The sequence below is a fragment of the Echeneis naucrates genome, chromosome 8, assembly GCF_900963305.1.
Source record: "Echeneis naucrates chromosome 8, fEcheNa1.1, whole genome shotgun sequence".
Lineage (NCBI taxonomy): Eukaryota > Metazoa > Chordata > Actinopteri > Carangiformes > Echeneidae > Echeneis > Echeneis naucrates.
Window position 1 is genome coordinate 15,808,531 of NC_042518.1, and position 22,513 is coordinate 15,831,043.

At 43.3% G+C, this 22,513-nt stretch overlaps 4 protein-coding genes across 4 annotated transcripts; 1 reads left to right on the top strand and 3 right to left on the bottom strand.

Annotated features, from left to right (window-relative positions):
• Positions 1-72: 72 nt before the first annotated feature.
• On the bottom strand, positions 73-5,869 carry foxred2 (FAD-dependent oxidoreductase domain containing 2). Its single transcript, XM_029509025.1, has 10 exons — positions 5,727-5,869; positions 5,112-5,329; positions 4,684-4,989; positions 4,329-4,580; positions 3,466-3,783; positions 3,181-3,347; positions 2,829-2,994; positions 2,094-2,320; positions 1,795-1,965; positions 73-640 (listed from the first exon to the last, which is right to left on the bottom strand). Exons 2-10 carry the CDS (start codon positions 5,324-5,326, stop codon positions 408-410), a joined length of 2,055 nt encoding a protein of 684 aa, XP_029364885.1. The 5' UTR covers positions 5,327-5,329; positions 5,727-5,869; the 3' UTR covers positions 73-407.
• Positions 5,870-7,456: 1,587 nt separating this feature from the next.
• hmox1a (heme oxygenase 1a) lies at positions 7,457-9,068 on the top strand. The gene is made up of 6 exons (XM_029509048.1): positions 7,457-7,540; positions 7,629-7,687; positions 7,792-7,903; positions 7,996-8,211; positions 8,292-8,564; positions 8,704-9,068. The coding sequence occupies exons 2-6, from the start codon at positions 7,638-7,640 to the stop codon at positions 8,848-8,850; spliced, it is 798 nt and encodes a 265-aa protein (XP_029364908.1). The 5' UTR covers positions 7,457-7,540; positions 7,629-7,637; the 3' UTR covers positions 8,851-9,068.
• An 8-nt stretch (positions 9,069-9,076) lies between these two features.
• mcm5 (minichromosome maintenance complex component 5) lies at positions 9,077-14,928 on the bottom strand. Its single transcript, XM_029509024.1, has 16 exons — positions 14,623-14,928; positions 14,027-14,153; positions 13,792-13,920; positions 13,523-13,695; positions 13,284-13,439; positions 13,010-13,179; positions 12,745-12,916; positions 12,545-12,656; positions 11,705-11,848; positions 11,536-11,601; positions 11,278-11,454; positions 11,089-11,201; positions 10,846-10,974; positions 10,596-10,738; positions 9,981-10,108; positions 9,077-9,417 (listed from the first exon to the last, which is right to left on the bottom strand). Exons 1-16 carry the CDS (start codon positions 14,793-14,795, stop codon positions 9,316-9,318), a joined length of 2,214 nt encoding a protein of 737 aa, XP_029364884.1. The 5' UTR covers positions 14,796-14,928; the 3' UTR covers positions 9,077-9,315.
• Positions 14,929-15,874: 946 nt separating this feature from the next.
• On the bottom strand, positions 15,875-21,179 carry gcat (glycine C-acetyltransferase). Its single transcript, XM_029509040.1, has 9 exons — positions 20,932-21,179; positions 20,019-20,149; positions 19,820-19,921; positions 19,576-19,722; positions 19,105-19,259; positions 18,174-18,256; positions 17,793-17,964; positions 16,716-16,837; positions 15,875-16,202 (listed from the first exon to the last, which is right to left on the bottom strand). Exons 1-9 carry the CDS (start codon positions 21,149-21,151, stop codon positions 16,051-16,053), a joined length of 1,284 nt encoding a protein of 427 aa, XP_029364900.1. The 5' UTR covers positions 21,152-21,179; the 3' UTR covers positions 15,875-16,050.
• Between the last annotated feature and the right edge of the window lie 1,334 nt (positions 21,180-22,513).

The following is a 22,513-nucleotide window of genomic DNA, read 5'->3' on the forward strand; positions in this document are numbered from 1 at the left end:
TAATCATTTGGAAACACCCCCCCCCCACCTATATAACTTCATAGAATCTAAATTTACATAATATGAAAATGGCACATTATCATGAAAATATTTGGAAGGGAAAGTTGAACTTTTTTTTTTTTTTTAACTTTTGAATAGCTGGATCATTTTACTTATTTGGGAGCTCTAAACACTATTTAAAAAAATACTCTTTGGTTAAAATACTAAAAGTGGCAGAAATGTGCAATTGATTATGAGGGGCCTGCAAGAAGAAAAGCAAACAAAGTTGGAAACCACTGATCTGTAGAACAGGATTCTGTCCAAATGTTTAGTTATGTGGAGGGAATGATTATGGGTGCTGGAGGTAGCAAGTACAAGGGACGTAGACAGCATCACCGACGCAGTTTTACCACACCTAAGTGACACAATCAGAAGTCAAGTTTCAGCCCTGAAGACATGGAGGCCCCGGCTTGGGCCAGGTAGCTAGGGAATGCTGCGTCAGTCCCTGATGTTTCTGCATCCTGCTCGGCGGGCATCAACCCAGCATCATGAACATGCTGCCAGGGCTGACTGTCTTGAGCAACACCCTGCTGCTTCAGGTATCCATCCTGACAGAACAGCGGCGGCTTGCGGTGGGTGAGAGATAAACGGAAACACGATTCTAGAGGAAACACAGGAAAGGGTGACTGCACTAATCAAGAATCAGTGCCGTAACATGGTGCAACATGTGTACAAGTTTCACGTTTCAATTTCTACAGTTAGAATTGAAATTGAAAACTGTAAACTGGAGACTGCAATGATATTTACAAGATATGATCTTGTGTACTAGTCGATGTATAAAAATGGCACTCATGCTACATTATAACTAATATTTTCTTCTCATTTAGGATTACACTTACATAGCACATCTTTGTTGTTTGTCACCAATAATGTAGTGTATGTTGAAATCATGCTAATTTGTCCATGATGAGGATTTTGTGTCAAACTATTTCCATGAAGTTTTATAACCCCGCAGCTGGCTGTTTTAACTTTGTTTGCCTGAACCATCTTATTATTTTGTTCAAATTAATTTGCGACCAGAATCTGACTTTTTGGCATCTGTTTAATCATGTAACTGCAGATAAACTGCAATGTATTACTTTTTCTGGTTGGGATGTAAAAAGAGTGTAGTTAGGATCAAATATAGTCAGACTGCTCTGTCACAGTAAACTATGCAACACGAAAGGGAGCTAGCTAGGGAGTTAGCCACTGAATCACTAGCGAAGGCTAATTGTTATATACATTTTTTTTTTCCTTACAGAAAAACAAGAAATTTTAAGAACATACATCTTGATAATTTTATTTGTTATCCCACACAATTTATGAGAATAAAGTTAAGTATCATTGTGTTAGCAATAAGAAAGGATAACTGGCCCAGCTAAGCATTAAGTGCTGTTGTAACTTTGTAGCATTTTAGGCATATCTTCTAGTTCATTTGCTATAAAATGCATAACTGTTACACAGTTTGACAATCATTGCTACAAGCTAATGTTTTTTTTTTTTTTTTTTTAAAGTTGTTTCCCCCATCTTCATTGTTTGTGCAGTTAAAACTCTGTCTTTGTATGGCAGTACAGACTGTAAATGACTGACATATTTGTTGTACCTTTGGGCTTGACAATGTACACCTACTGTTGTAATTGCATAAAAATACAATAATACATGGTAATTAAAAAATAAAGAAATCCGTGTGATAGTCATTTGCGACACAAATGCACAAATTTAACCAATTGCTCCTGTACTGATTGCTATACAAGCTGTGTTAACCTGTTTGTTTACCTGCATAGAAGGACCGGAGGTCAGTCTGGACACAGTGCTCAAGAAAACGTCGCAGTGGCTGGATGTGAGACACAGGCGCCTCCCATTCAGTGAGGAAGTCCTCAACAATGTGATGGATTGCTTTGGGTCTTGGTAGAGGCCAGCCAGAGGGACGGAGATTTATTTCCTCCTCTAAGATTAAAAAAACGAATTAACAAAGTACTATATCCTTTTATTTACCTTAACAAAAACTTAAAACAGTAGTGATTTTATTCCTAAGACATGTTTACTTTTTTAATGTGAACACAATTATAACTCACCAGTAGGAAGTGTGTCATAAAAATATAAAACAGGGTGCAGAAAGTTGGACTTCCAGGCTTTGGTCCAGTCTGTTTCTGCCCTGCTTCGCCCCAGGTAGTCTATCTTCTTTTTCCCATACTGCATTACTACAACTATAAGTCCATGTTTGGTCACCTTGTGGCCCGAGATAGAGGAAAACTGAGGCAAAGCCTGGATCGGAAACTCTTCCAAATATTCACAATGAGAGCTGGCAGTGAAACAGAGAGGAAAGGACAAAGGTAAATTAAGCATTTAGTACCAAAAGGGTTTATTATAATTTTTTTTTATTTTTAAAAGGTTGTGGGATTTCAAGCAACACCATTTAGGGATTTTTACTTTTAAAATAAAATGCATACACATGGGGAGTAATACTCAAAATAAGCAGTTGCTGCAATTGCAACATTATATCGATTTTGAAATTTGACTGGATTGACAGTCACTGTTTGGAATTACAAACAATTTACAAGGCAACTAGAAAACCTGTTCCAATCAAAAAAATTTACTGATACACTTATAGTAAAATAGAGAAAAATAACATAACATAAAACAGTAACACGGTAGATTCATTTTGCCTTGATAGCTCACTAGGGATTTTACCCCCATTCTGTCACATTAGAGAAAAGGACAGTTTGGACATGTATTGCCTCTCTCTGACAGGGAACAGATGTCATGAACAAATGAGCATAGCTGGTGATATCAAAATAACATCTTCTTACCCTCGAAGGAGAATGACATCCCCAAGTACCTCAAACATTTGGTATGGCCCAGAGGCCTCACCAACCCGCTTCAAGATCCAGGACTGCAGCTGTGTTGTCAACAGCTTCGTCGATGGCCACGGGATACTGTGGTAACGGCGTTCAAGTACACGATGTACAGCTCGCACTGTGGCAGAAAATCCATGAGTTTATTAAAAAACAACTTAGTCATATGTTAGATTTGAGAGCAGCATATGAAGTTCAGTGTTAACATGGCCAAAGGTGGGACAGCTGTGACAGGATGGATGCCGTGAAGGAATTAAGGTCATTTTCTGCAAGCACTGAATGTCACGGCATAACATTGGACTTTCACCTGTGTAACGGAATCCATGGACAAAGCCGCCAGCAGATGAGCGGTAGTCTCTAGAGTGAGCTGCAGTTCCCAGCACAAACAAACCAGGCGTGTTCTTCCCTTCATACCAGGCTGTCACTGCCGGCAGCCTCCCTTTGGCATTGTCGCTGTTTGGTGGGCACGATGAGCTATGGAGGTTTTTTTTTTTAAAGAAATGTGAATGCTGACTGAATATAACATAATTTAAAAATATATAGAAATATTACAAAAGCCGCAAAACACCTATCATGTTACATAAATCTCTACCCGTCAAATATGCTGAAGTTGAATCGGAATCCGAGGCACTGAATCACACGGTCGTAGGGATTTCGCGTTGGGAAGTTGTCAATGTGATAAGCCGGCAGTTCTTCTCCAGCCGCATCAGAACTGTTCTTCTTGTCCCGGCTTTGTATGTACTTCTTCAAAGTCAGGTACAGCTTTCCCTTTGTGTCTTTCCTCTTTCCCCCTGATCTCCTCTTGACCTGTTCCTTTCGCTGAGTGATAACTATTTTCTCCAGACGTGCCTCCACCAACCCATCGAGGGACTTCAGCTGGTACGTGTCCAGTAGCTCATTATTAACTGCTCTGAAAAACCAAAACCTCTGGGTCAGTTTGGGGTTAAAACGTTAACTCCAGCGTATAACAGCTGGTAAAGTTGACGTATGTGAAGCATCAACATTAAACAGTGCTTCCTGTCTAGGGCAACTTCACTATACTTCTGTAGAGGAAAACTGTAGATAACTTAAACAGTTTGGCCTCAAACCAAACTTAACACTAGCAATTCAAGAGTATACAAAGCATTGTAAAAGTCCAATATTATATAATTACATGTATTAAGCATCATCCAGTTTAAAAAGGTGACATTTTTCTTTGTTGCCAAACATGGTTTCTAATGATGGTTGCTGTTTGGCAAGAGCTTCAGCCAGAATTGTCTTTATAATACAAAAGTTTAATTAACACTGGTGTGCCTTTCCACTGCCCGAGACATGGCAATGTTTCACCTAGACTATTAAGCAAACAGTATAGCAAAAGCAATAGAGAACTATTCAAATAGATCCTTTAAAATTCAATAGGGTTGTAAAGATACATCCGAAAACCAGTTTAGGAACTAGTGGCATGAATATAAGTACCTGAGATCGCCAACATAATGTGTCTGCCAGGCTAGGCGAACAGGACTGGAACTTAGCATGTGTACACGACTTGCCCTTCCCAAGATGCTCTGGGCTGTTTCAAAAGCAGAGTTCCCCTTCCCCAGAATAAGCACGGCCTGGTCCTTGTAGTCCTCAGGGTTAGTTGAGATGGACTCATAGTCCTCAACCAGCTCAGAACCAACAAACTCTACCTTATGAGGGACCCACAAACCTGTGGCCACCAGCAGTACACTAAGGGAGAGAGGACAGACGCACAATAAAATGCGGCTCACAGTCCAAACCAATGTTAAGATCTCACTGATCTCACTGTCAGGTTCAGTATGATGCAAAATACCTGCATGTGTAATCTGACTCATGTTGGTCAGTCAGGATGTAGCTCCTTCCAGTGGCAGACTGCATTGCCCTGATCCTTCCTACATCCACACCATAGCGGACCCGCAGCCCGAGTTCCTTTACAAACATGGACAGGTAAAGTGGGAAGGCGTCTGCTGGCGGGTAAAACTCACTGCTCACTCGTTTGAACAGGAGATCAGGCTTATCGCTCAGCAGCGAGTTCCAGTCGTGGCGCAGGTTGAACTCTCGGTTTTGCCTTCCTGTGTAGATCTTGTTGATGCTAATGAGCTTTCTGTGCCTGGGATACCTGGACAGCGAACACAGCAGACACAAGGTCAACAGTGATTCAGGGGGGAAAGGCAAGAACAACTTCCCATTATCTTATGAGATGCTTCCATAAAGTTTTTTTTTTTTTTTTTTTTTTTTTACTTGTTAAAGAAGCTGCCTGGTCCGGAGTTCCTCTCCAAGATGATGTAGTCTCTCTTGGCCTTGGAAAGGAAATATCCCATCTGCAGCCCTGCAGGCCCAGCTCCGAGCACACAGTAGTCGAAGTGGCGAGTGCCATTGTGTTGGTGGTTAGAGGAGCATTTGACACAGCCAGTCAAAAAGATGCAGAAGAGAAAACAAGGAAGGCTCGAATCCATTACCTGCAGGAAAAAAAAAAAAGAAAAACTGTGAAATCAAATCACAGCAATAATTATAACTCATTAAATAAGGCATCTGAAAGTTGGGTGGTGAAAAACTAAGATCATTTTCCGTTGTTTGCAAATGGTCTTTAATGGGCCTACAGCTTTCTCTCTAACGTGTTATTTATTTAGTCCACGGTCAGGTCCAGCCCAGATTTATCTCCACATCAGCCCGGCTCCTTGCGCTGCTACAGCGACGCTTGGGCGAGCTGAAGCCGGTGGAAGCAGCAGCGGACCCGGGCTGGCTGAATAAGACGCCCGGCTCTTCCTCCGCACCCCAGCCGCTGTTATATCACCGAGCTGGGGATACGGGCCGCTCATCCAGGCGGTCAAAGCAGGTCTTCATAACATGCGTTACCTTTCACATCCGGCGGTCCCTCCCGACCAGCATCCGTAGTTTAGTGTTTATCAGACATGTCGAGATGGCTACACGCTTCCAGTGGTGCATTTTAATGCATGTAGCCTGCGTGCTAACACTGCAGCAGCTGCACAGCCCTCTTCCCCCTCTGTGGGGCCAATGGAGGGCTGTCTGCATGAAGGGGCGTGCTCAGGGAGGGAGGATGACACACATCCCTGTCTGAGCAGGTCGGCAGGGTGGGCCTGCCACATTTCACTTATGCCGAGACTCCCCCCAAGCAGAGTTATAAAAACATCTGATGTGCGCCTCTCCAGAAGGAAACTAAATGGCATCTGTGCTTTCTTCTTGGCAAACAAAAAAACAAAACTATTATTATTATTGATATTGAATGTTGAATGAAATGGGGGGACATCAGCAAAGTTTCAGTGCAGGAGTTTATTGGGTTTTAAGTGCTTCATCTATTAAACAAGTACGGGAGACCATATAAGAAAGTGGAACCAAAGTGTTGCTTAGATGCGTGAATGTTTTTGGAACAGGGACATGGGTAAAACAGGAAGGTGAAGACCCATAAGTCACGCTGAAGGCTAGTACTGGTGAGTTGGGCTTGTTTTAGCCAGTGCAGGTCAATAAGGGGCAGAGTGGCATCGTCTTCATGGCTGATAGAAACCCTGGTGAAATTTTGCATTGTGGATTATTCCCAAAGGTTTCACTGTGTAATAAGACCAGCCTGAAGATAAGTGCAATAGTCAAGGTGAGGGATCATCAACGCCTGAACCAATAACCGGCTGGTGCACTGAGTCAGGTGAGGCCCAGTTTTCCCTGATGTTGTATAGAGCAAAGTGAAAGGACCATGACGTGGGTCAGGTGGTCACCGAATACGACATCCGAGTGCACACAGACACTCAAACAAGAGGACAAAACACACACTAAGAGCAGGAGTTTAAATCAATCCTTGTACTGGAATTTCACTTTAAAGCCTTACTTGACTGAAAGATGAAGTGATACATTGTTGTTCCTGCTGTACCTCATACTGGAGTCTATGTATTTCAAAGCTTGTGAATCTGTGTGGTTTTATTTGTCCTGCTTCTTCTATCTTATATAACATATCTATTTATATTTTATTTTACTCATGTAGAAATCCTCCTGCTCAGAACTTTGTAGTTGCAGTTTTCCACATCTTGTGTAAAGTGTAGAAAATATTCAGATTTTTCTGTGAAGTAAAAGCAAAGCTATTAAGCTCTAAACATACTCCATTAAGAGTGTTAGTGTAAAAATATAAAAAGTAGCCAAATGTACTGTAGTACTGTAAGTAATGGTAAAGTATCCAATGAGGGTTAGGAGCCTGTCTATGTGGGGCTAGTAGTTTTATAAGTACTTTGTAAGTGACTGATGTGACAATAAATAATGTATGAACTGAAAAGTCACTATCAAGAAATAGATGAAATGGCCTAAAATGTTAGAATCATTTACACTGAAAAATGTAAACTATTATAGACTAAGGCACAGCGTCTGAGTTGATGTAAGACTTGGTCACATGTCTGCAGTCAGCATGAAGTTACTGTGACTGGCCTGGATTCCTGCCCTGTCATGTTTTCTGTTTTTTTCTCATTGCATCGTCATGTTAAGCTCCAGCAGTGTGAGAATGTGAGTCAGCACTCACACTTCCCATTTGACTCAGCAGCCATAAGATCACAGCCCTATAAAAGAGGCCAGGCAGAAGTGAAGGACAACAGCGGACTGATCACCGAGGAAGTGACAACTCTTCAGACGGACTTCAACCCGCACACAGGCAAAAGCCTTTATCGTTATCTCAGGTAAATATTGCATGTTGAATTCACTGTTATCTATCTTTCCATTGATATTGAAGGTCTTTAATTGAACCAAATCAACTATTTATTACAGCCTGCACAAATGGAGAGCATGAAGAGCGCTCGGAGAAATGACACCGGAGAAGTTGGCAGGTATGAAAACAAACATCCCAGACCTTTTTGGTTTTTAAGGCAGCTAGTTATGCGTTTCCAGGAGATGATTTCAGATGTTAAAAGTCACCTGTGTTTGCCCACAGTGATTTATCAGAGCAGATTAAGGCTGCCACCAAAGACAACCACGTCAGAGCTGAAAACACACAGCTGATGCTGAGCTACCAGAGAGGAAAGATCACCCTGCCGCAGTACAAGGTCAGTTCTGCTCAGTTCACTGGACACATTTGCCACCTATTCTTGTTTATATTGTCCTAAGAGGTGGATATTTTTCTGTACACACCCGTCAGGTGCTTCTTTGCTCCCTCTATGAGATCTACAAGGCACTGGAAGAGGAACTGGACAGAAATTCATCCCATCCAGCTGTGGCTCCGATATACTTCCCTCAGGAACTCGCACGGCTGGAATCTCTTGAAAGAGATCTGGAGCATTTTCTGGGCGAAGACTGGAAGAAGCGGGTGGTCATCCCTGGAGCTACGCACAGATATGAACAGAGGCTACGAGAGGTGAGCAACTTGTTGTGAAATGACCCAAGAACACAAACACAGACAAAAAGACACAAAAAGCTGATTTTATCCTTTTACAGATCGGCAGGGAGAACCCAGCCCTGCTGGTGGCCCATGCCTACACACGTTACCTCGGTGATCTCTCTGGAGGTCAAGTACTGGGGAAAATTACCCAGAAGTCTCTTGGATTGAGCAGCAAAGAGGGTCTTTCGTTTTTCTCTTTCCCCGGTGTGAACAGCCCAAACCGCTTCAAGCAGCTGTACAGGAGCCGGATGAACAGCATCGAGCTGACGGAGGAGCAAAAGGCTGAGGTGCTGCAGGAGGCCGTGTCAGCCTTCGAACTCAACATCCAGGTGAGAAAAGAGGAGCGTCGGCTCACTGCACAACATTGTCAAGAGTCATGTAGCCGTAGGATCAAAAACAGGAAGTTAATCTCATGAACATATGCAGAGGAAGTGCAGCACAAATTCACTGTTGCTCATTTTCCTGCAGGTTTTTGATGACTTGCAGAAAATGCTGAGTGTCTCAACAGCAGACCAATCGCCAGCTCCAATGAGCCCTTCGTCACGCCTTATGCAGGTCACTGTGGGTCTGTGCGTTGCTCTGGCCACTGTTGGAGTGGGACTCTATGCCTTTTAGTTTTCACCTGCACTTGTGATCGAGATGCACATGCAGCACTTTACTTAATCACTTAATGCTACAAATGCAGTAAAGACATGTGTCCAAGTTACAAAAAAAGCTGAAAGTGATTTTTCTAAACATTACTGTAACTGTTTTTGTATGAACTTTACAAAACAATCACATTGTGAGAAGGGTCATTAATGTAAAATTCTAAAATAAACTGAAAATTATTTCAATATTTAATTCTTTTTTTTTTTATTTTTACACAGTATGTTAACACTTTTATAATCGACACAAAACATGAACAGCTAAAGAGTACTATAACAAAAACAACTTTTCATTCTGATACATAAATCCAGAACCAACAGAAACAATTACAGGTTTGTCAATGTATTATTGGTCAATACAGAGGAGCATAAATTGGCAGAGAAAGACTATTTACATCAACAAAAGCATAAATACGAGTTCCAGCAGCATTTTGCTCTACTTGACCCTGTAGAGCACTTTCCTCTGCATGCGGTGCTGGAGCTCCCCCCTCCTCAGCATCAGGTGCAGGACTTTGTAGATGGCGTGTTCTGGATATTTCTGTGAATGGGACAAACAGGAGAAGATGAAGGCTATTCACATGACTCGGGGCAGAATAAAGTTGTCTTAACTTGCCCGCCCACCCAAAAAAAAGTACTTATTCTTTGTTAATGAATGTCAGGACTCAAGGTTTTATTTGCCCCAAGCAGGTTGTTATTGTACTTTTCTACTGAGTGGAGCTTTTTATTTGTGCAGTATTGGGCTACATTTGTGTGACCTCGTTTTGGGTCGTTTCTTTTTTATTTGCTTCTCTGCTACATGACTGGAAGGCAATAGCCATATTGTGTCAAATAAAATGCATGTCCTAGTCAAACAAAATACACACCTTTCTCCTATTCCAGCCGCTGCTCTTCATGGTTATTCATCTACTAGAGCTTCTCATTCACAGTGTCAGCGTGATACATTACTCTCAGTAAAGATTAAGAGACCTTAGAACACTCAAATTAACTACATTTGGACTCCAGGAAGACATTATGTCCCGGTATTTACCAAAATTCTAAAAAAAAAATCGGACCAGCTCAAACTGCGTTTATTCACTACACGTTGTCTTTTTACACACTGACCTGTTTGGTAAAGTCTTGGACGATACTGTGCTCTGACACCTGGGAGCCAATGGCAAAGCGTTTCTTCAGCTGCTTCTCGATGCGCGAGATCATTTCCTGGTCCTCCTGAGAGGTGAAGCCCTCCACTCCTGCCAAAAGATGTGATATTAGAGAGACGTTAAGAGTGTGAACTGACTGCACCAGCTTTAAAAACATGTTCTTATCCCTGCCAGCAGAAGAACCAACTACATCAGGACACTGACTCTTTGGAACAAGTGTGTTCTTTATATGTTATTTAATACCATTATATGAGTAACAATGCAATACATTCCACGGTCTGGGTTTACCTTCTTAAAATCAATACCACAAAACACACTGTCCTTGAGTGTTTTATTCAAGACCATTAGATAATTTCATTGTTTACCTATTAATCTTAGGTAACCATTTAAACACTAACCCAGCTAATTGGCCAACTACTTTCCTCACACTCACTCCAACCATAACAACCTGGAAATTTTTATTTGCCATATCTTAATGAACTAGACAGATGAGACTGATAATTTATGTGGTTTGACAAAGTCAGATATTGGAGGTGTGTGTTCATATAAAATGATAAAACTGAAGGCCTTGGTCTACCTGAAAGGCTACCAGACAGCGCAGCGTCCAGTGTGGAAACCTGGAAGAGCCTCAGAGCTTCATCAACCTCTTCCTCTCCAGCCACAGCCTGCAGCTTCATTTTAGCCAGGGACTCCGCGATACGCACAACTGCTTCCAGCTGCCTGAAAGACCACAAACATAACACAACACAGGTTTATACTAGACAGCACCTGGTGGGGGACATGTCCTTCACTGACGTGCAGACATTAAAGCTTCCATGTAAACATACCTGACAGTGATGGGGATGGAGGGTCTCTTGTCACTCTCTCGTTCATGATCCCTCGCGCCGCTTCTCATCACCACGTATCTGTTCTTCAGCTTTTCGGCTGCCGCCGCAGAGAGACGTGGACCGCACTTCCTGTGAGCAAACATTCAAACCAAATTATAAAACCGAGAAGTCATTCGATTACGAGTGTCTCTTCTGAAACACATTGGTTTGTGTTGCCAGTATGACGAACACAGATGCACTTACGCTCTGGAGTAGGCAATGTATTTCTTAAAAGTGGCCAGTGGGATCTCGCCCTCGACACCCTCAGTCTGCGTCTGAGCACTGAGGTGGACATTCATTACGTGACGAGCCAGAGTCTACAAACAGCATGAATATTAGACACAATAATCACATTTCTGTTGACCATTAGGTTTAAACTTGCAGCCTACTCACCATATCTCTCTGCTGGTCATGCTGGTCTTTAATGATGAAGATCATGTCAAAACGGGACAAGATGGTGGGCATGAAGTCGATGTTGTCCTCGCCCTTGGTGTCGTCCCAGCGACCATATACGGAGTTGGCAGCGGCAAGCACTGAGCAGCGGGAGTTCAGGGTGGTGGTGATACCAGCCTGGGAGGAAACCAGAGGTTGGTTAGTGCCTTACAGTATTAGGTTTTTTTTTTTTTTTTTAAATACATAACTTGGTGATACCTTAGCGATGGAGATGGTTTGTTGCTCCATTGCCTCATGGATGGCCACTCTGTCATCCTCTCTCATCTGGAGAAGAGAGTCAGGTTTGTTCACTATCCTGATGCCCATGTTCACATTTAAACCAAAAAAAATAAATAAAAATTCACTTCACCACTCATAATATTCTCACCTTGTCAAACTCATCAATGCACACCACTCCACCATCAGCCAGCACCATGGCTCCACCTTCCATGATGAATCCTCGAGTGTTGGGGTCTCTCAGCACTGAGGCAGTCAAACCAGCTGCACTGCTGCCCTTACCTGAGGTATAAACCTGAAGATAGACATACAGTGGGTTAAATCTAATTTCACCATGAGCCTGATTTATGATGAAGTCAGACTCAGATATGAACAAAGAGCCAACAAATAAAACATTTTTTTAACCCATTAAGACCTGATGAGACGTCAGGCTTCTCTTTAAGACCACAGGAGACATAGATGCACAGTATGTGGATCTGACCCTTAGATCAGAGCAAAGATAATGGCTAATGACTGGAGTGAAAGGAGCAACACTGGAGCATATCACAGCAACTACCTGGGGGAAACCAACCAATCATCATTCTGCTACGCCAGGCACATGCCAGACGACGAACAGCAGTGGATTAGCTCCAGGTTCAACTCCAAGCTAGGTTGGATTCTTTCATTTCATTGGATTCATGTCATTTCTTGTCTCTCCACAATGTCCTATCTGATAAGGGCATTCATTTTCCCAAAAAACTATTTAAAATAGGATTCATCTGCCACTAAAGTCCAATAAATCAAATAAAAACCATCTGGGACCTTTATAGAAATACCCTTTACTTTAATGCTGAACATAAACCAAAATAAAAAAAGTTCAACTGAACTTACAAAATTTGAGGATTATTCTCAATTTCTATTTAATGCGACAATCTACTGCTTTCATAATTCATTATAATTTTTTTAGAAGGTATGTAAGGTCTGAAAGGGTCAGTAGAGGAGTCTTAATTACCCCAATGGGTGAGCATCTCTCCACAAACTTGAGCAGCTGAGACTTGGCTGTTCCGGGATCTCCCAGCATGAGCAGGTTGACATCGCCCCTGCGAGTCAGACCATCAGGCAGCCTAAAGGACAGGAAACAAGAACGATTTTTAAACCTGATGGAGATGAAATATTGGAGGCTGCGCTCTGTCCAGTGGTTGGTAGCCTCACCTTTTCCTTGAACCTCCAAACAACAGACAGGTGATGGCCTTTTTCAGATCGTTGCTACCATAGATAGAGGGAGCAACGGAGTGCGCCAGAGAGTCGTAGACGTTGGGCAAAGCAGCCAACGTTCTCAGTTCCTCCTCTTCCTGTGGAGACACAGATCCTGTAGCACCACGTCCTACAAGAGGCGGGGGGGAGAAAAAAAAAAAACATTAACATTTGAGCCTATTGACACATATACAAAGGTCTTAATGCAAACATTTATGCTCACCTGCTCCCTCTGTGTCCACCTGGATGCCCACCACTCGCAGATATGATGCACGGATACCCACACCAATGCCCTTCTCTTTGCCTTTGGCCTTTGCTGCAGCCATTTTCTTGATGGAGTAGATGCCCATGATTGTCACCCTGTTGCCTGGGACCACGCGGTCACACAGATACCTGAGCAAGAGGAACGAAGAACATAAAAACAGTTGATCAATCGGTCACATCTCTCCCTCATTGGGAGCATCTGTGACTAAATGTTACAATGAGAATGTGCTCACCTGTCGCAGTAGAGCTGCATGTGACGTGGCATCTCTCCATGCGGTACAGCATCTGGAGATTCTTGCAGGCGGAGCGTCTGGAAGTCAACACAAACGCAGCGGTCTGGGATGATGAAGTAGGGGTCAACAGGACACTTCATCCTGCCCGTGCTTTCACTATGGAAACAGAGCATGTTGGAGTTCAATCCCACATAAAACACTGTGATCAGTTATTCTGGTTTCCTGACAGTCACACTCACGTGTTGCACTTGCGTGGCAGAGCGTAACCCTGCAGGCCTGGAGGAATGGGAACGTTACTAATGACATTGCGGCAGCCACGACACTGCAGACACACCTTCGTGGCCTTGGCCTTCACAGCTGTGGCTGAGATGATGATGCCATGCACCTTCACCAGACGGGACACCTGCTCAGACTGTAGAGGGAGAAATGACAAAAAAAAAAAAAAAAAAAAATTGGACCAAACTCTTTGTGATCCCAAACATTAAGACACAAAGAGGTCTGTGTGTACCTTGAGGTTGCGAATAGAGGCGTGATGGGCATCGCTCTTCAGCATGACCTGGATGTCCTGCACTGTCTCCTCCCCTACTGGTCGGGGACGAGTCACTTCATCCGCCACCTCCTTTGCAGCTTCCTCCAGCTATAAATTATGGCAATATTAGAGTGGAGCGATCAACTTCAACACAGAGACTTCAGGACGAAGCATTCCAACAAGGAGGCAGCGTGTGTTTCGGCAGCAGACCTACCAGCGCCAGGTTCTCTGTCGGCAGCTTGTAGAGACAGTCTGACAGATCCTCGTCAAAGCTGGCGAGGTCCTCTATCTCGACCTCCACCCAGTACTCCCCCAGGGTGTAGTGTCTCTTCAGCTCATCTCTGATTGAAAAAAAAGAGATTGATGCCATGTTATACAACAAGTCTGCTGCTAATGAAAGCAAATTGCTAATGCTAACACAGGGTTAGCTATGAACTATTTTGGATCAGTGCTGCCTACGTCACCCACAATGCAACTCAATAGCACATTTTCTTAGACCCTCCATTTGTTTCAAACCAAGACACTTGAACTTTTCAATGCCAAATTCGAGCAGAGACTTCAAAGTTTGAAGATGACATCATCAGGCGGAGACTTTAGCGAACTCCTCCGGATGCACATGGAGCTGGCAACAAAGGCTGCGAAGTATCAAAACTTAAAATGTGTGAAATGTCCCTTTTAAACAATTATCTATTTCACAGACGGTCGTTAATTTTTTTTTTTAGGCAGTTTTAATTTTCACCCCCCAGCTATGATCCTTTCTATGTCTCTACTTTAACAGCACCATTGGTGCTGACTGCAGGTTTGGCTCACCTGTATTTATATGTGAAGCCGGTTCTGTCGGTCCCGACTCGGAACTGCCTGAGGAACTCACGGAACCGTTTCTTGATGTGGATCCTCTTCTGTCCTCCATCATCCAGGCCGGGGCCCTCTCCCCCTCCGAAGCTGTCACTGTAGTAAACTCCCGGGTCGTCAAAGCCAGACATACTGCAGCAGGTCGGTCAACAGAGCAAGAGTTTAAGTTTAAATTTAGGTCTGGGTCTGGGTCTGGGTCTGGCTTAGTCAGAGACAGGCTATGATCCGCCGAAGACAAAGCTGCTCGGAGAAGCTGCTTCGCGGCAAAATCTCAACTCCTTCTTGTCAGTTTCCCGCGGGCCGCTTCTCGCCACGCCCCTTTCCTGTCCTCTAATTGGCTGAACTCTGAAGACGTCTGTTCCTATTGGATGATGTGGTTATGTGGTGTTGCGTCATCGGGGAAAGGAGGGGCGCGTCGACAGTGATGGCGCGAAAAGGACAACGGGGGAGGAGAGGAAGAGAACTGAGTGAGACACATAAAGAGAAAATTCATTTCTACACAGACCCACAAAAAGCTACACGTGATCTATACTGTATATACTGTATACCCTTTACATGATCAATAACTATAGTTACACATCATCTTTACCGTATCTACATATAATATATAGAGCTAGAGGTTATCTGCATTTCAAGCACTATTAATCCATATAATTAATTGCTGTTCTGCTAAAACACATCTATTTTAAAGGGCTTCATGCTTTTGTTAAAACTGTAACACAAAGCTCCGTTATGAAACTACAGGCCCCAATCAAAAAAAAAAAAAAATCACTCAGAAGTATTGTGAACATACCCACACTCTTTCTCAAAAAGCCATAATTTTGAGTTAATTGGCATATATAATGCCAGCATATATGGTTCATTTCAAAAGCTAACCAATAGGCTCCATTACTTCCGCTGAACATAGCATCATTTCTTGATGTTTAAAAATCATCCAAACCCAAACTGCCCAACTTTATAACTGTTGCCATGAGAAAATGGAACATTTTTGATAAACCCTTAAAACATTTTTCAATCAATTTAGCACAAACAAAAAACCCTTTTTTTTTTTTTTTTTTAAATCCGCATTTATTGAAACCAACATCTGTCAACTGGATCAATATGTGATGAAGAAAGTCTGGCTTTTTACTGGTACAAAGACTTGGTGCAATGTTTCTCTCATGAAATTAGCGTTAAAAACACACAGCCTTTTTAAAAATACACACTTACATATTAGCAAAAGTGTTTTATTCAGCCAAGCAGACACAAAAATAATTTCCTTTGACCTATAAATGGAACTGATACATCTATGAAAATCATTCATAGGTATTTAGTAACAAGTAACACAATCTGCAAGGAAATGCAGTTCCGGGTTCTTTAATTACTCTGCTGATTCTTTGTTCCTGTTCAGGAGACGACACCATGTCTCCTGCCTGTCTGGATGAAAGCATCCACACAGTGGTCGATGTCTTCGTCTGTGTGTGCTGCTGAAATCTGAACACGGATTCTGGCTTTGCCCTTTGGTACGACTGGGTAGGAGAATCCAATCACGTACACTCCTGTGGAGGTAAGAGACGTGTTAAGAGTGTGGTTCATCAGGACACAGGAATTATAGAAGGAAGCGGTGGATATGAGACATCTGATGGAATCTTTTTTTAAAAGTCTGACACACTGATTGTGATTTTCTTTCTAAGAACTATGGTAACCAGACCCATTTTCTTTACTTTTTCAATGGGCAAAACAATCAGATATTCAACACAAAATGTGGCTAAGTTTTAAATAACTAGGTCTCTCTCTTGCTTTCTTTCTGTACAAAGTAAAGAAAAATTGCAAGCTGGCTCATCAATGACATAAATATTATGGATGACGATTATGCGGGGCAGATCAGCATTTCTGGTGATGTGAGCACACACGTGTGTGTGTGTGTGAGCTGCTGCAGCAGTTTAGCTGTAATGCACAGGTGTGATCAACAGAGGGACGAGTTCGCCTCTCCCAGCTTTTTCCACCAGCAAGGGGATTGGTTTACAATGTAGGTAAAAGAGAATTGGGTCAGGTATTCACTGCAGTCTCACCCAGCTTCAACATGTCGTCGGCCATCAAAGAGGCCAGCCGTGCGTCGCCCAGCATCACGGGGCAGATGGGATGAGCTGAGCCTGCAATGGTGAAACCAGCCTGGGTCATATTGTTCCTGAACCTGAATTAAAGAAAATGGTACAGTCAGTCAGCGTTTGAACGCTGCAAACACATCACAGCCATCTAGATATAATTCAACCCTGATATTGTATGAAATATTTCCTTCAGTGATACAAGGACACTGTCACCGTCACAACAATAAATAAAAAGGAGGAACCTTTTTTTTAATGTCAACATGTTCAGCTGCATTCATGCAAACATTTTTTTATGTGCTGGCAATTACTTTTAAATGCCTAAAAAATGTGTGTTGAAATGTCAATGCAAGGACAGCATTAAAGTGAATGTTGATGTAATTAAACAGCTGCCTGGGTTTGCAGGTGAACGTATCAACAAGCCTTTTGAAAATATCTTTTAAAGGGAAGCAATCAAAAAGAATTGTGAACTGGCTTGGTGTGCTTCCTTGTGCAGCGGGTAGAGTGCCGTATTAGGGAGTCACAAACCAAGGTTAAATGAAAGGAAATGCATTTATTCCCTGTTCCAATTTAGAACGATTCTGCTGCCAATACAAATATTAGCTGATGTGGTTACTCTTGAAGAACAAGTGATAGGGTTTCTACAGTTTCTCCTTTTGGGTGATTACCTGTTCATTTCCCTGAAAAAAACACATTGTACATGTATATTAATATTATAGGGTATGTTCTTTGACAGAAGGCTGATTATGTTGTTGGGTTTTAGACTTGACCACAACTTATTTCTCAGTTTTTGAATAATTGTGAACAAATACACTGACTTAAGAAATATGAAGCCAAATTTATGATGGAAAAAAACAAAAAAAAAAACAAAAAAAAAAAAAAACCAACAACAACAACAAAACAAAACAAAAAAGAAAAACATCAACTCTTGCTAGTTGGCACTGGTGACAGTGATAAGCTACAAGTGGGCGTCTCTGACTAACAGAAAACCTCAAAAGCAGATAGCCAGCCATCACCACCTCCCCCCCTTTCAAACAAACACACCTCATGGTTTTGGCCGTCATGCTTTGTGCAATCTCATTGGAAGCGAGTAGCAGCTCCACAGCTCGGGTGGCACAGCTCACCACAGGAGGGGGGAGGGAGTTCGAAAACAGATACGGCCGTGAACGCTGCCTCAGCAGGTCGATTAGAGGCTTGGGGCCAACAGTGTAGCCCCCTGAAAAAACATCAGGACACAGAAAATCGGAACCATAACAGCTCTGAGTTAAAGCATGACTCATCATAGCGAGCAGCTGGTGAACAAAGTCCAACATCTATCAAACTACAGACAAAGAAGATTTTCTCAGGAGTTGGTGGAGACCAAAAACAGAATTACAACAGAAGTGGATGCTAACGCATGTAATATATCCAGTGCTGTGAACTTACCAGCTGCTCCTCCCAGTGCTTTCCCTAGAGTTGAGTTTACGATGTGAACTCTGTCCATTACTCCCAGGAGCTCGTCGGTTCCTCTGCAAATCACAGTATAAATATTGGTTGGATATAGCATTTGACTTTATTTAAGGCCCTGTGTTAAAAGCTGCAACCTACCTTTCCTGACTTTGGCAACAGGCTGAGACAGCATGGTATAATAACCACCTTCAATATAAATGGTTGAATGTTTTGTGCCTCCTATTTAGTAAATATTATAGTATGAGGGAAAAAAATATTCCATGAATAAATTATTTTACTTCCATACATTTATAGATATTGAATTTGTAATGTTATGGTATTCAGTGCAATTTCCTAAAGAGGCCAAATACTGGTTGATTCAACCTAACAGTTAAAATACATCAAAAAAGGCTATCAAATAGGAGTCAAATGTACAACTGAGTGTCTTAGAAAAAAAGGACCAAAGGTCTGACCAGAGGAAAAGAACAGGTTTAGAATTCCCATGTTCCTCTACTGCTCTAGTATAACTAAACCATCAGCAATTATATCCAAAGAGATCCTTCATAGGCAGAATGGCTGCATAGTGGTTAGTTCGGTTCCCAGCCTGGAGCCTTTCTGTGCAGAGTTTGCATGTTCGTGCCTGTTGAAACTCTGGTTTCCTCCCTCCGTCTGAAGACATGTTTGGGTTAACTGGTGACTCTAAACTGTCTGTAGGTCTGAGTGTGAGTGTGAGTGGTTGTTGGTCTCTGTCTGTCTCTGTGTGTTGGCCCTGTGATGGGCTGGGGACCTGTCCTGGGTGACCCCCACCCTCACCCACAGTGAGCTGGGATTGGCTCCAGCAACCCCAGCGACCCGGAAACAGATAAGCGGTCGAAGATGAGTGAGCGAGTTATAATCTTTGCTGTTTGGATAACTCAGTCTCACTCACCTGCCACGGGGCCCCAGGAAGCCAGTGGCGTGACATTCATCTATAAACACCATGGCGCCGTATTGTTCAGCCAGGTCACAGATTCCTTGTAGAGGAGCCACATCTCCATCCATGGAGAAGACACCATCTGTCACTACCAGGCGCATTCGAGAAGACTGAGGGGGACACAACACAGAGACAGGTTTGATCAACACTGTGACTCTTACCACCTGGGTTCATTAAACCATGGCGTTAAAATGAAGATGATGAGACTAACCTGAGTAACCCTGAAATAATGCATGTCTCAAATCACGAAGGGCGCGATGAGCATTTGTCATTATTGCTTTACTTGCTCTTCTGTTGCCTTCACCCAAACACAATGTAACGTTCACCAAGTCCTGTCAGCTGTTGTTGCCCTTCCTACAACAAGCTGTCTAACAAGGCTTAAGCACAGCGCTGTTCTGATTTGACAGCGAGTGACTGTCCACACACCTGTGACTCTTTCAGCTTGCTCTCCAGGTCACTGAGGTCCATGTGTTTGTAGCGCAGCCTCTTTGCCCGACAGAGACGGATCCCATCGATGATGGAGGCGTGGTTTAGCTCATCGGACAGCACTGCATCATCGGGACCCAACAGAACCTGGTGTACGATTCATTTAAGGCCTTACTGAGCATGGTCAGAGATTTTTCTGGTCCCCTCCCAGCCAGCTGGAGACACAGGGTAAAGAGCGACATACCTCAAAAAGCCCGGCGTTGGCGTCAAAACAACTGGCATACAGGATGCAGTCTTCCCTCTCGTGAAACTCTGCAAGTTTCTGTTCCAGATTTTTGTGCAGATCCTGTAAAAATCACAGTGCGAGCTCAGTATCTGGATGACGGTAGCTGTTACAGAGCTACATGTCGTCATGATGTGTTTAAGTGCGTCATCCATCGCACCTGTGTCCCACAGATGAACCTGACGGAGCTCAATCCAGCACCATACGACTTCAGAGCATCGATCCCTGCCTGCACCACCTCCGGATGACTGGACAGTCCGAGGTAGTTGTTGGCACAGAAATTCAATATGCCTGAGAGAGAGAGAGAGAGAGAGAGAGAGAGAGAGAGAGAGAGAGAGAGAGAGAGAGAGAGAGAGAGAGAGAGAGAGAGAGAGAGAGAACATGGAACCAAATACAAAAGCAGTTTTAGTAACAATTTTCAATTGAATTATGACAATAACTTTTGTGAGCAGCTCAAAGCCTTCACATGGTGGGGCAGTGGTTAGCACCATTGCCTCACAACAAGAAGGTTCTGGATTTGATTCCCTGGCCATGGGCCTTTTTGTGTGGAGTTTGCAGGTTGTCCCACTGCCTGCATGTGTTCCCTCCAGTTTCCTCCCACAAAGACATGCAGGCTTAGTTTAATTGGTGACCATAAATTGACTGTAGGAATGAATGTGAGTGTGAATAATTGTCTCCATTGTCTCCGTTTGTCTCTCCAAAAAAAAAAAAGTGACAACACAACAATCAGGAGGTGGAGGTAAGGACAGAATCAGAACACAGGACCATGTCACTGCCTGAACTGTTGAGTCAGGTTCACTCAGTCACACTCTGAATGGCAGAACAGCACACAGCAGATAGTTTGTCTGCAGCTATGGGCCAAAAACAGACGCTTTCCTCATTCTAATGTTGTGAACTCAGAGTTTAAATCGGCTCATGCAGACTTCAGGTGTCAGGCTCGCCCTGCCCGTGAACCAGCCTGTGTCCTCCAGTGACATTCAGTCTAAACTGCAGTCAGATCCAACGCGCACAAGATCCCAGCAGGACTACAAATGCGGATCTAGTATTTATTAGCAGAAACCCGGACCACTCACTGCCACGACTGCCTTCCACGTTGATCTGAGGTCCCTGCTTAGACGTGATGATCCTCTCCCCCTTCCACGTCCCTGCGGCTCGGATACCCTCCAGCTCCTTCTCCAGCACCGCCCTTGCTTCAGCGCCGGCGGCGTAAGTCCGCCTGGGAGCCGGGGCCGGGGCCCGCAGGAGCCCCCGGGCCGGCTTCACCAAACTCCGGGCAGCTTTTCCGAGAGACATGACGGCGGAAGGGACAACAAGCGCGCGTCAGCGGGGAGCACAGAGGACCAGGCGTGGCTGAGTCACGTAAGAGAGGTGGGCGTATACGAATCGGACCAATCAGAGAGCGTAGTGTTTGGCAGGTGGGTGGTTTTGACCAATCAGAACTGAGAGAGTAAACGCAGCTCCCTGGTGCAATCACTGCTCTCCGCTTCAACAACGTGTTGCTCAACGTCAAAGAAAAAACAAAACATTTCTTCTTAATTTCAAGCAACTTCAACTTCTAGATTATTAACTACGTTACCTCCTACGTTTTAGTGTTATTATTCACACACACACACACACACACACAAACTGGTCAAGAGGTTAACTGTGTTCATCCTGAAGGGTTTATCTTTATTTGAGTGATTTAATTTAGTGCCACGGGCTATAAGCACAGAGGACACTACTTCTACAGAAGTAGTGGCCTCTGTGCATAGCACGAGGCACTACTTAATCTTCTCCATACTTATTATTATTTAGTGCCACGGGCTATAAGCACAGGGGCCACTACTTCTACACAGTAGAAGTAAGTGGCCTCTGTGCATAGCACGAGGCACTACTTAATCTTCTCCATACTTATTAATATTCTTATTATTATTCCGTCACTTTTTCGGCATCTAATGCGGGTCGTACCGCTGGACGAAGCCCAACAATATATATATCAAAACGTGCGGCTCGATCGGGAATAGTGTGCTAAGTTCTGGGTAGTCGATATTCCGATTTTTCCCAAAGTTATTCCCAAAAAACCAGCCGAAATTTTCCATAGAGAATGCATGGGAGCCGTCGAAAAATCGCCTCAAAATTTCACCTATACTCTCAGTCGCGTAGCTCAGTCATACGTGCACCTAAAAATATCATTCAAACTTTAAAACGGAGGAAATCTTGTGCTCTTTCCACAAAATCAAACCTTTTTCTCCTAAACAGTCCACTTTTCAAACTACGAGCTCTCAAAGGAGCAGTCCGAATCACTTTTTCCTCAAAGTTAGAGTGTAACCGCTCGTTAAGTAGAGTGAGAGCACTGTGAAAAAGTAACCGACATTTTCATGCTTAACTCGATCTCACGGCCAAACCGTGAAAGGGAGACAAAAGATTTTTTGGCAAAACGTAGACACAGGTCTTGGGATTCAGAAAATCAAATTTTTACAACTCTACTCCTCACCAAATTTAAACTGGAGGGCTCAGAGCGTCAGAAACACCTGGTTTTGGCCCAATTGACTGCAATGCAAATCAAGGTTTCGCTAAAAACAATTTCACTCTGTTTTTGCACTGTCCCTACACGCTCATTTTAAGGAGTTTTCCTTTCAAATAAGACTGGCAGAATCCCCAGACTCTTCTGTCTCT